At 55.1% G+C, this 13,539-nt stretch overlaps 1 protein-coding gene across 3 annotated transcripts in view; it reads left to right on the top strand.

Moving 5' to 3' along the window:
* Positions 1 to 6,459: 6,459 nt before the first annotated feature.
* The window catches only part of rfx4 (regulatory factor X, 4), a 41,860-nt gene continuing 34,780 nt past the window's right edge, over positions 6,460 to 13,539 (top strand). For all 3 annotated transcript variants that reach the window (XM_078416549.1, XM_078416548.1, XM_078416547.1), the window contains exons 1-2: positions 6,460 to 6,560; positions 13,112 to 13,201. In XM_078416549.1, coding sequence (XP_078272675.1) covers positions 6,518 to 6,560; positions 13,112 to 13,201 — 133 coding nt within the window. In that variant the 5' untranslated portion in view covers positions 6,460 to 6,517. The remainder of the gene's footprint in view (positions 6,561 to 13,111; positions 13,202 to 13,539) is intronic.

The following is a 13,539-nucleotide window of genomic DNA, read 5'->3' as shown; positions in this document are numbered from 1 at the left end:
AATTGTTACATCAATAGGTGGCGAGGCAGTGTGGTGTGTAGCAAATGTACTAAAATGTAGACAAGAAAAACAGCAAGGATAAAAGATGACGGCATAAGTATTTCATGTGGAATATTCTGGATATTTAGAGATTATTAAAATTAGCATCACCTAAATAACAATATATAAAACAACAGAAGAATGATAAACCCCGAGATCAGACTCATTCTATGTCTGGGGTTAAAGGGTATGAGAACATTGCAATGTCAAATTATGATTTTCCAAGTTGGCTTGATGGAAATTAAGTGTATAGAATTGTCTGCATGTGGCTCAGCACAGCTCCAATGCTGTCTATAACTTAGCTGAAGATGCCCCTGTGGTCAGCGAGATCGTGGGTGGTGATGATACAGCGTACTGGAGAGAGACAGAGCCCTCGGCTGAGTGGTCACCGTCAACATCAACCTCTCCCCGTCAACATCAACCTCTCACAATAGACAATAGGTGCAGGAGTAGGCCATTCGGCACTTCGAGCCAGCACCGCCATTCAATGTGATCATGGCTGATCATTCTCAATCAGTACCCCGTTCCTGCCTTCTCCCCATACCCCCTGACTCCGCTATCCTTAAGAGCTCCATCTAGCTCTCTCTTGAATGTATTCAGAGAATTGGCCTCCACTGCCCTCTGAGGCAGAGAATTCCACAGATTCACAACTCTCTGACTGAAAACGTTTTTCCTCATCTCTGTTCTAAATGGCCTACCCCTTATTCTTAAACTGTGGCCCCTTGTTCTGGACTCCCCCAACATTAGGAACATGTTTCCTGCCTCTAATGTGTCCAACCCCTTAATAATCTTATACGTTTCGATAAGATCCCCTCTCATCCTTCTAAATTCCAGTGTATACAAGCCTAATCGCTCCAGTCTACATATGACAGTCCCGCCATTCCGGGAATTAACCCAGTAAACCTACGCTGCACGCCCTCAATAGCAAGAATATCCTTCCTCAAATTTGGAGACCAAAACTGCACACAGTACTCCAGGTGCGGTCTCACTAGGGCCCTGTACAACTGCAGAAGGACCTCTTTGCTCCTATACTCAACTCCTCTTGTTATGAAGCCCAACATTCCATTGGCTTTCTTCACTGCCTGCTGTACCTGCATGCTTCCTTTCAGTGACTGATGCACAAGGACACCCAGATCACGTTGTACGTCCCCTTTTCCTAACTTGACACCATTCAGATAATAATCTGCCTTCCTATTCTTACCACCAAAGTGGATAACCTCACACTTATCCACATTAAACTGCATCTGCCAAGCATCTGCCCACTCACACAACCTGTCCAAGTCACCCTGCAACCTCATAGCATCTTCCTCACAGTTCACACTGCCACCCAGCTTTGTATCATCTGCAAATTTGCTAATGGTACTTTTAATCCCTTCATCCAAGTCATTGATGTATATCCCCACTCTTTGCTTTCTGTCTGTCAACCAACTTTCTATCCATGTCAGTACCCTACCTCCAATACCATGTGCTCTAATTTTGCCCACCAATCTCCTATGTGGGACCTTGTCGAAGGCTTTCTGAAAGTCGAGGTACACCACATCCACCGGCTCTCCCCTGTCAATTTTCCTAGTTACATCCTCAAAAAATTCCAGTAGATTAGTCAAGCATGATTTCCCCTTCGTAAATCCATGCTGACTCGGAACGATCCTGTTACTGCTATCCAAATGCTCCGCAATTTTGTCTTTTATAATTGACTCCAGCATCTTCCCCACCACTGATGTCAGACTAATTGGTCTATAATTTCCCGTTTTCTCTCTCCCTCCTTTCTTGAAAAGTGGGATAACATTAACTACCCTCCAATCCACAGGAACTGACCCGGAATCCATAGAACATTGGAAAATAATCACTAATGCGTCCACAATTTCTAGAGCCACCTCCTTAAGCACCCTGGGATGCAGACCATCAGGCCCTGGGGATTTATCAGCCTTGAGTCCCATCAGTCTACCCAAAACTTTTTCCTGCCGAATGTGGATTTCCTCCAGTTCCTCTGTCACCCTAGGATCTCTGGCCACTAGAACATCTGGGAGATTGTTTGTATCCTCCTTAGTGAAGACAGATCCAAAGTACCGGTTCAACTCGTCTGCCATTTCCTTGTTCCCCATAATAAATTCCCCTGCTTCTGTCTTCAAGGGACCCACATTTGCCTTGCCTCACCGTTAACATCAACCTCTCACCGTCAACATCAACCTCTCACCGTCAACATCATCCTCTCACTCGCCGTCAACATCATCCTCTCACCGTCAACATCAACCTCACACCGTCAGCATCAACCTCCACCGTCAGCATCAACCTCTCACCGTCAACATCACCCCCTCACCGTCAACATCATCCTCTCACTCGCCATCAACAAAACCAACGAACTGATCATTGACTTCAGAACGGGGACGATGGGAGAGAGAGCACGAATCACTCGTCATTGGTGGGTCGGCGGTGGAGAGTGTTTGCAGCTCAGATTCCTGCGCGTTAACCTCACGTATGACCCATCCTAGGCCCCGCACACGTATGACCCACCCTAGGCCTCGCACATGTATGACCCACCTCGGGCCCCGCACACGTATGACCCACCCTGGGCCCCGCACACGTATGACCCATCCTAGGCCCCGCACACGTATGACCCACCCTAGGCCTCGCACACACATGACCCACCCTGGGCCCCGCACACGTATGACCACCCTAGGCCTCGGACACTGATGACCCACCCTGGGCCCCGCACGTATGACCCACCCTAGGCCTGGCACATGTCCTGGGCCGCTCACACATATGACCCGTTCTGGGCCCTGCACACGGGTATAATCATGAAGAAGGCGTGTTAGCTTGTCTACTTTGTTTGAAGTTTAAAGAGATCCAGCGTGCCACAGACATACTGTAGAAAGTATCGTGACTGGTTACATTATGGCCTGGGACGGCAATTCCAACGCACAGCAACGTAAGAGGCTGCAGAGAGTGGTGGACACAGCCTGGCCCATCACAGGCTCAGCCCTCCCCATCACCGAGAGCATCGACACCAGGCGCTGCCTCAGGAAGGCGGCATCTATCATCAAGGATCCCCTCCATCCGGGCCGTGCCCCCTTCTCTCTGCCACCGTCGGGCAGGAGCTACAGAAGCCTGAAGTCCCACAGCACCAGGTTCAGGAACAGCTACTTTCCTATACCCATCAGGTTCTTGAACCGACCCGCACAACCCTAATCCAACCCCGGCAACGGAACACTACGGACCGCCTCTTGCACTCTTGGTATTGAGTTATTATTGCCACGTATATTGAGGTACAGTGAAACACGGTGTGCGCTATCCAGGCATCAGGTCATACACAAGTATAAAAAACTAACCAGAATGCAGAATATAGTGTTGGCACAAAGCCAAAGATCCAGTGAGTTGAATCCTGCATTTGTAGTGACCAGGCCTGTGAAAGCCAGAGTTTAAGAACCTGGAAAGGACTCACCTGATCCACCACGGTCCAACCGCCAGCAGATGCCCGAAGGTGATTTTCAGCCGCACGATCTCATGCAGAACCCGAATGTGGAAAGATGGAGCTAGTGTAGAGCCTCCTCTCTCCAACTGTGATGCTATGACGCTGCAACACCATATTCTGCACCCTTTCCTACCTGTTTGCACTACCTGTAGTAGCGGTGCACGGTTTGAACGTACTCATGTGTAAGAAGGAACTGCAGATGCTGGTTTACACCGAAGATAGATACAAAATGCTGGAGTAACTCAGCGGGACAGGCAGCATCTCTGGGTGGAAGGAATGGGTAACGTGTGGGGTCGAGACCCTTCTCCAGTCTGAGTTACTCCAGCATTTTGTGTCTATTTTCAAGCACTCATGTCTAGCAAAGCGCAGACAAATTATTCCACTGTATCTCGGTAACAACAACAAACCGATAGCAATAGACACAGCCAGTTTTGGAGACAACTTAACTCCTGGCTTTCTATCCATGTCCCTCCTAAGTTTGTACACCTCCCACCGGTCCGTCTCAAGGGAAACGAATCCAGTCACAAAACGGCACAAAGTGCTGAAGTAACTCAGCGGGTCGGGCAGCAAATCTGGAGAACATGGATAGGTGACATTTCGAGTCAAGATCCTTCTTCAGACCCTACTTCGACCCGCAACGTCGCTTTCCCATGTTCTCCGTTGCCGCTGCCCGACACGCTAAGTTACTCCAGCACTTTGTGTCCTTCGGTGTATTAACTAGCACCTGCAACTCCTTGTTTCCACAAACAAACCCAGTGTCTCTTCAAAGCTTCAACGTTCTGGTGAGTTGGCTGTGCGCCTCTCCAGGGTCACGAAGTCTCACAGCACGGATACAGTCTGTTGTGGCGACCGGACCTGAACACAACACTTCACTGCGTGAAGCTGTATCACAATTTACCTGCTCCTGTACACAGCGCCCCGAGTACTGAAGGCCCGCACCCACACGCCTTCTCCATCACCCTCTCTCCCTGCGCTGGCACCGTCAGAGATCTCTGAGCGTGTTCATTGTGGCCCCTCTCTCACTCATGAATCGTCAATGGCTCGTGGTGCGCCTCTACCACGACTTGACTTCCCACAGCACCGCCAATCTGCACTCAAAAGCCCTTTTTCTTATCAGCAGAATTCCAGTTTAAATTACTTTGTACTCTCCTGAAAAAAAAAAAAAGTCCAGACCAAGCGCAGTAAGTCACCAGAAGTGATTCTGCTGGAAGACAGACCCAAAATGCCGGAGTAACTCAGCGGGACAGGCAGCGTCTCTGGAGGGGGAAGGAATAGGTGACGTTTCGGGTTGGGACCCTTCTTCAGACCGTCCTTTCCCTCCACAGATGCTGCCCGACCGTTGAGTTCCTCCAGCACTTTGTGTTTGGCCCCAGTTTCGGATATTATCCGAGATGTGGAGAGTCGGGGCGCCGACACCGACTGGGATCTCCACGAAGGGCCGAAAGGCCTCGCATGCTCCCGTTTCTGAAACTGCCGCACCCTCCACCCCCCCGCGGAACGGACAGCGGCACCATCCCCCATCCCCCACCCCCCCCATCCACCATCCCCCATCCCCCCATCCACCATCCCCCACACCCACCCCCCACCCCCCATCCACCATCCCCCCGTCCCCCATCCCCCACCTCCCATCCCCCATCTCCCACCTCCCATCCCCCATCTCCCATCCCCCATCTCCCATCTCCCATCCCCCATCCCCCAACTCCCATCCCCCACCTCCCATCCCCATCCCCCATCCCCCCATCCCCCATCCCCCACCTCCCATGCCCCATCCCCCACCTCGCATCCCCCATCCCCATCCCCCATCCCCCCATCCCCATCCCCCCATCCACCATCCCCCATCTCCCACCCCCCATCACCCACCCCCCACCTCCCATCCCCCATCCGCCATCCCCCATCCCCGCCGGGGCTCCGGAGCCCGACCCGGGTTAAGGGAGGGGGAGGGAGGGGGGAACGATCACCGGCTCCGCGCTCCGGTATAAACCGGAGAAAGTCCCATCACCGGCGGGCGGGCGGGGCGGCCCATGAAGCCTTCGGAAGGTCGGCCGTGAGAAGTGGCCGGGGTGCGGGCGGGGCGGGGACGGGGACGGGGGACGGGGGAGACGGTGGACCCTGGAACGGGGGCGGGGGGGGGGGGGTTCGAGGTTGATACCGGTCCCGGGCTGCCCGCATACCGGTACCTGTGGCCCGTCACATGAGCGGGGCGGCGCCGGCGTGGGACAGGCGCGGAGTGCTGTCCAAGGTCTCCAAGAACCTAATCCTCTCTCTCTCTCTCTCTCTCTCTCTCTCTCCCTCCCTCTCTCTCCCTCCCTCTCTCTCCCTCCCTCTCTCTCTCTCTCTTTCTCTCTCTCTCTCTCTCTCTCTCTCTCTCTCTCTCTCTCTCTCCCTCTCTCTCTCTCTCTCTCTCTCACTCTCCCCCTCTCTCACTCTCCCCCTCTCCGCCCGCTTCATTCATATTCTAATCACCACCACTCTCCGCATCAACACTTTGCCCAAACTCTTTCACTCGCGCCGCTCGTTTCCAGCGCTCCCCCGGTCCCGGGTCCCGCTCGAAAACCGCCCCTAAATAAAGTCAACTTCTAAACACTCAGCGATCAAAGGTTTTCGGAAAGATACAGGTTGCAAAGAGGAAAGTTGCGGGCCCGGGAGTTGGCGCTGGACTGAGATTAGCTTTAAGCAGTTCTGGACTGCCTTGCTGGACAAATTTTCACGAATAAGCGAACGAGAGCGGCGCGCAAGGTTGAAATGAATAAAGTGTAGAGTTGCTGTGCTCCGGTGTAAGGGGCCGGCCGCGCCGCGCAGATCCCACGCTTTTCTTATTCAAAGTGCCATGACAATGGGCCCGAGTGGCGGGCATCTGCCCAGCTGCCATTCACCACAGCCGACCTATCAATGACAGGCTGCCCGTGGGAGCGCTATAAAACCCCGCGTGTTCCCAGGGTACCGGGCGAATGTCTGCCGGCTCCCTGCCCCCGAGACCTGCCGCCGCCGCCGCCGCCGCCGCCGCCGAGCATGAACTGCGCGCTGCTGGACGGGCCGGACATGGAGTGTACAGGTCGGTGTGTCCGTGGGCTCGGCGCCGGGGGAGGGGGGTTCAGGACCTCGCTCCTGACCCCCCCCCCTCTTCTCTTGCCCCCCCCCTCTTCTCCTGCCCCATCCCCCTCTTCTCCTGACCCCCTCTTCTGCCCCCCTCCCCCCTCATCTCTTGCCCCCTCCCCCTCTTCTTCTACCCCCCCCATTTCTACCCACCCCCGCTTCTCCTGCCCACCCCTCCTGCCCCTCTCTTCTCCTGCCTCCCCCTCTTTTCCTGTCCCCCCTCTTCTCCAGCCCCCCTCTTCTCCAGCCCCCCTTCTCTTGTCCCCCATTCCCCCCTCTCGTGCTATCCCACCCCGTGCTCCCGCTCGCTGTCTCTGCGCCCGCTGTTGTGCCGATAATTTCCTGGCTACCCGGAGCCCGGGAGCGGCGGGCGGAGCGCGGTCATTCACAGGGTGGAAATCGCTGATGGTCCCCTGCCGCCACTCGGCCACTCTGAACGGTGTCTCTCTCCGCTTTTCCTCTCCCCCCCCCACCCCCCCCCCCCTCCAGCCCCTCCCCCCCGCACCCACCAACCTAGCGGTCTGCATGTTTAATCTCCTCCTCGATCCTCAACAAAAGTTCACAAAACTCTGCTCATTAAATTCAAGTCTCGAGTTCCCTGCGCCTCTTGTAAAATACGAAATTAAACATTCCGAATGGTCCCGAAGTAGTGAGGAGAGGAGGGGAGAGAACGGGAGGGAAGGGGAGGGGTGGGGTGCAGGAGGGGAGGGGAGAGAACGGAAGGGTAGGGGAGGGGTGGGGAGAGGAGGGGAGGAGAGAGGATGGGAGGGAAGGGGAGGGGTGGGGAGAGGAGGGGAGGGGAGGAGAGGAAGGGAGGGGACAGTAGGGGAGGGGGACGAGATGGGGGGAGGAGAGGAGAGGAGCGGAGGAGACTGACTTTGCGCATTGGGAGTTTGGGAGATTTGTTTTATAAACATTTATTTAAGAAGAGCAAGATCTCCCTGGAACCAGTCGCGCCTTACTGGCGGTCATTTTGCAAATAAATCCTCCCTCCCTCTCCTATTCCTCCCCCCCTCCCCTCCCTCTCTCTCCCTCCCCTCCCCTCCCTCTCTCCCCCTCCCCTCCCCCTCTTCCCCTTCCCTCCCCTCCCTCTCTCCCCCCACCTCCCCTCCCCTCCCTCTCTCCCCCCACCTCCCCTCTCTCCCCCCACCTCCCCTATCTCCCCCCACCTCCCCTCTCTCTCCCCCCACCTCCCCTCTCTCCCCCCCCCCCCTCCGCCCTACCTCCCACTCCCTCTCTCCCCCTTACCTCCCTCCATGCCCCCCCCCCTCTCCCATCCCCCCCTCCCCCCCCTCTCCCGCAGTGTGTCTGGAGACGGGGCCAGGGGAGCGAGTCTCCGCCGCCGCTCGCTCCCTCCACAAGTGGCGACTTTGCAAAGTTTGGCAAAGTTCGGGATGAGCCGCGAGTTTCGGCGAATGTCCAAGCGGAACGTGGATTGAGAATGGGAATATTTTCGATCGGGAACAGGCGCCGGTACCGAGTCGGGCTCTGCGATTTATTCCATAATTAATCGTCGTAAATCTCAAGTAAGATTTCAAGGAAGAAATCCCTCCCGCGGCAGCCGATGGACTCATTCAACTCCCGGACCGATTCTCCCGCTCAGACGGCATTATTGTACCGGCAGACGCGGAGTGAACGTCGCCAGTCAGAGCGCAACAATAAACCCACTTGTCTTCCGAGGAAATCTGCAAATAGCACCTTTGATTCCGGGAGTGAGATTGAGACTTGAGACCCATTGGCATTTCCAACGCATCAAATGTGTTTCGATTGGGGATTAATCCGGCGGTATTATTGACCGAGCCACTCGCCGCTGTTTCTGTTTCGGGATCTGACGTTCGGGGTCTCGGTGAAACGAATAACGGAGCGGATCCTCCCGGCCGCGACCGGCAACGATGCGCCGCACCTGCCCCGGAATTTCGGCCGGGCTACGGAAAGTCCCGGGGAGGAGGGGCTCCTCGCCGGACTATCCCCCGGAGGGCTGGGCCGAATGGTCGCGGCGGGACTTGCTCCAAACTTTCCTCCCGGAATTTCCTCTCCGAACACAGAGCGGCTCAAACTGTGACTGGGTGAATTAATTGGCCACAAATTTCAAAGACATTTGCGGGAAATTGGTTCTGGACTCTTGTTTTGGGGAAGACCAGCTTGGATCGGCCAGGGAACCAGGCCAAGTGTTAAAGCCGGCCGCAGACACCGCCAGCACTTCACTAAATCCTTGCGCTGCGCCGGTCCGCCGGGAAATTACGCGCTGCTGCGGAAACGCCGTTCGCCGGAGCAGCGGATCCAGCGGCGCAACCTTGACCCTGCACCTTTAGCCATCACCGGGTGACCCGCCGTCTCCAGGGGCTCGACACCAGGGTTACCGGGGGTTACCCGGGCGTTACCGGGACACGGCGGCCCTCTCTCGGTTACAGCTGGGCCGGAGGAGCGGACTGGCCGGAGTTACAATGGGATCTGGAGAACGGGGCATGTGGGGGTGGGGGGTGTCAGGTGTATAGGACCTGGTCACCCACAACCCCACCCCCGTCACCAACACCCCCAATCAACCCCATAAATCACCCTCACGCTCCCCTGTCACCCCCCCCCCCTTCTGTCACTCCCACCCCATTTCCAGCCCAGACCCCAGGAACCAACAGTCCACCTCAACCCGACCCCCGACCCCAACCCCAACCCCAACCCCAACCGGCAGGAGGTGCACAGTGAATGGCAGGGTGATGGGGAGTGTTGTAGAGCCGGGGGGGGGGTCCAGGGATGCAGGTACAATGCCCTGGCAGTGGTGTCATAGATAGATAGGGTGGTGAAGGCATTTGGCATGTTGGCCATCATCAGTTAAGGCAAGTGGAGTTCATTGCCATGGTGAGATACAGGAGCAGTGATGTACAGGTGCAGCAAGGTACAGGTGCAGTAAGGTACAGGTCCATTAGGTGCAGGTGTGGGGAGGTACAGGTGCGATGAGGTCCACGTTCCTGAGATACAGGAGCGGTGATGTGCAGGTGCAGTAAGATACAGGTGCGGTAATGTACAGGTGTGGTGTGGTGCGGTAATGTACAGGTGTGGTAATGTACAGGTGTGGCAATGTACAGGTGTGGTATGGTGCGGTAATGTACAGGTGAGGTGCGGTAAGGTACAGGTGCGGTAATGTACAGGTGTGGTGTGGTGCGGTAATGTACAGGTGTGGCAATGTACAGGTGTGGTGCGGTGCGGTAATGTACAGGTGCGGTAATGTACATGTGTGGCAATGTACAGGTGTGGTGTGGCGCGGTAATGAACAGGTGTAGTGTGGTGCGGAAAGGTACAGGTGCAGTAAGGTGCAGGTGCAGTAAGGTGCAGGTGTGGTGAGGTGCAGGTGCAGGTGCGGTACAGGGGCGGTGAGGTATAGGTACAATGGCAAAACCACTGGCAGCAGCATCACAGTCACATCCCCTCGAACATACACATAATTATCAATTATACGTAAATTACCCATCAATGTCCCAACAGAAAAGTTTGTTCAAAAAACAAGACAATAACAACACAATAATTTAAAAAAACAAGGTGGGATAGGGCAGGTACTGATTATAGAACTGCAGATTAGGCAGGTACTGATTATAGAACTGCAGATGCTGGTTAATACACAGATGGATACAAAGTGCTGGAGTAACTCAGCAGGTTAGGCAGCTGCTTTGGAGCTGTTCTGGAGAACATGGATAGGTGACTTTTGGGTCAAGACGCTCTTCAGACTCATGTTGGGATATCATGTTACATTTGTACAAGACGTTGGTGATGCCATAATTGTAGTATTGTGTACAGTTTTGGCAACCCCACGATAGGAAAGATGTCATTAAGCTGGAAAGGGTGCAGAAAAGATTTACGTAGATGTTACCAGGAGAGACTGAGGTATGGGAGAGGTTGGGCAGACTAGGATGTTATCCCTTGGAATGTAAGAGGCTGAGGGGCTGATCTTATAGTGGTGTATAGCATCACGAGGGAGATAGATTGGGTGAATGCACAGAGTATTTTACCCAGAGTAGGGGAATTAAGAACTATCGGGCAAAGGTTTAAGGTGAGAGGAGAATGGTTCAGTTTCAGGAACAGTTTCTTCCACTCTGTTATCAGGCTTCCGATCAGTCCTTCCATAAGCTAGTGTAATGTCCAATTCGCCTCTACCCCATTGTGGACATTGGATTTTGTCTACGGAACGGAAGTACTACAACGCTGAGAACTATATTCTACACTCTATTTGCTCTGTCTAATGTATTTGAGTTTAGCTTGATTATATTTATTTATAGTATTATCTCATTTGATTGGATAGCATGGAAACAAAGCTTTTCACTGTACCTGCTTGGTACATGTGGCAATAATAAACTTGCCCAAAGATTTAATAGGAACCTGAGGGGCAACGTTTCCATTGTGAGGGCGGTGGGTGTATGGATCGAGCTGCCAGATGAAGTTGTTGAGGCGGGTGCAATAACAACAGTTAAAGAACAATTGGACGGGTATAAGGATTGCAAAGGTTTAGAGGGATATGAGCCAAACACGGGCAAATGGGACTAGCTTAGATGGAGCATCTTAATCAGTATGGACAAGGTGGGCCGAAGGGCCTGTTACTGTGCTGTGTGACTCTCTAACCACCATCCTTCTGACAACTGACCCTTAACATCTGGCTCCCAGCTCTGCTGAGTCCGGACTGTCCCAGTTTCCAGGGTCCCTGTCGGTCTGCGATAGTCTGTCGAGAGCCTGGTCTCTCTGACCAAACACAAGGCCGAAACCCAGGCTCTGGGGGGAGGGGCTGCAGACCGGTCCCAGTGAGTTTCAAATGGGACTCCATTTGAAGTTCCACGGAGCCTCGGGACTCCAAGCAAATTGGGTTAGCACAGCTGAGCTGATCCCTCCCACCCTCTCCCAAAAACTCATCTCTCCACCCCTTCTCTTCCCCACCTCCCTCCCCATTACCCCCTCCTCACATCTATTCCCCATTCCTTCCCTCTCATTTCTCCTCCTCTCCACCTTTCCTCCCCTCTCGCACATCTGACCCCACCTCATGCCAACTCAGCTTCCTCCCCATCTCTTCCCCCCAACACCTTTCTTTAACATCTCCCCAACCCCTCGCCCTGCCCCCTCGCCCTGCCCCATCGCCCTGCCCCCTCGCCCTGCCCCATCGCCCTGCCCCCTCGCCCTGCCCCCTCGCCCTGCCCCCTCGCCCTGCCCCCTCGCCCTGCCCCCTCGCCCTGCCCCATCGCCCTGCCCCCTCGCCCTGCCCCCTCGCCCTGCCCCCTCGCCCTGCCCCCTCGCCCTGCCCCCTCGCCCTGCCCCCTCGCCCTGCCCCCTCGCCCTGCCCCCTCGCCCTGCCCCCTCGCCCTGCCCCCTCGCCCTGCCCCCTCGCCCTGCCCCCTCGCCCTGCACGTCTCCCTGCTCCTTCTCCCCTCCTCTCTCCATCCTCTCTCCCCCCCTCCCCCCCATTTTACACTTATCAATTCTCCCTTCCCAGTTCTGCAGTTTCCCCTGCCTTCCGCTGCTGTTACCCGATTCCTCACCCTGCACTTTCGTCCCCACCCCCCGGCTTGCCCCTCCCTTCCTAAGCATTCTCCCCACCCCCACCCCCACCACCACCCCTCTCCCCTATCACCTCCCAGTGTACCAGCTGCAGGAGGTAGGGGGTAAATGCCCGCTGCTGGGGCATGGCTAGGTTTGGACCCTCGGGCTGGGTCAGGGTGGGAAAGGGAGGTGCAGTCAAGGGCCTGGCCAGAGAGGGTGTGGAGGGTGCGGGGGAGGGGGGGGGATGCCGGTCACGGTGCTCGGAGTAGAGTTTCGCTGCCAGCTGCAGGCCGACCCCAGGGCACGGTGGAGCCCGGACACCGTTGCCTTGGTTACCATGAGCCGCGCTCCACAGGGGCTGGTCCTGTCGTGTGTGTGCCCATGGAACGTGGACCCGAGAACAGCATGGGTAGAGGCCCTTCGGCCCACAATCTCCATGCCGAACATGATCCCAAGACTTAACTACCTGCAGAGAGCTGAGCTGCTGTCGATACTGGGAGGGGAGGGATGGGGAGGGGCTGTGGTCATGTGGGCGGCTGACCCTAGTGTTGGTTTATTATCGTCGTGCTACCGAGATACAGTGAGAAACGTTCTCCGTGTGCTATCCAGTCAATTCATACTATACATGAGTACAACTAAGCCCTGCACAAGTACAACAGGTTGTGCAAAGAGTAAAATACCAGAGCGCAGAATGTAGCGTTAGTGTACAGTTAGAGTGTTAGTGTACACTATACAGAATGTAGTGTATAGTGCAGAATATACAGTTACAGAGAAAGTGCAGATTAAAAAATTGCAAGGGCCGCAATGCGGTGGGTTGGAAGATCAGGACTACACTCTAGCTTGTGGAAGGACCATTCAGTAGTCTAATAACAGCAGGGACGAAGCTATTCCTGTATCTTGGCTCGTGCTTTCAAGCTCTTGTATCTTCTGGGTTAAGGCCCGGGTTAATGCTGGTTAATGCTAGTTAATGCTGGTTTACTGCTGGTTGTCTGTTTGCAGAGAGCTGGATTGAGAGGTGCCTGAATGAGAGTGAAAGCAAACGGTTTCCAAACCACAACGCCCTGGGGAGCATGTCCATCAGCGAGGAGCGTGAGTACGGGGGGGAGAGAACGGGGGGGGGGGGGGGGAAGCATGGGGGGTGGGAGAGAGAACAGGGTGAGAGAATGGGGTGGGGGGTGGGTACAGGGAGGGGGACTGTGTAGGGGTAAATGGGTGTTATGGGGGGGTGACAGTAAATGTTGACTTTCACGGTGACCCAGACATTAGAACACAGCACAGTACAGCACAGGAATAGGCCCTTCGGCCCACAATGTCCGTGCCGAACATGATGCCGAATTAAACTGATCTCCCCCACCTGCACATGATCCATATCCCTGCATTATCTGCATATCCATGTGCCTATCTAAAAGCCGGTTAAACACCACTAC

Source organism: Rhinoraja longicauda, chromosome 20 (assembly GCF_053455715.1).
Source record: "Rhinoraja longicauda isolate Sanriku21f chromosome 20, sRhiLon1.1, whole genome shotgun sequence".
NCBI classification, from domain to species: domain Eukaryota; kingdom Metazoa; phylum Chordata; class Chondrichthyes; order Rajiformes; family Arhynchobatidae; genus Rhinoraja; species Rhinoraja longicauda.
Note: the sequence above shows the minus strand (reverse complement) of the source record. Positions and strands in the feature narration are given on the sequence as shown.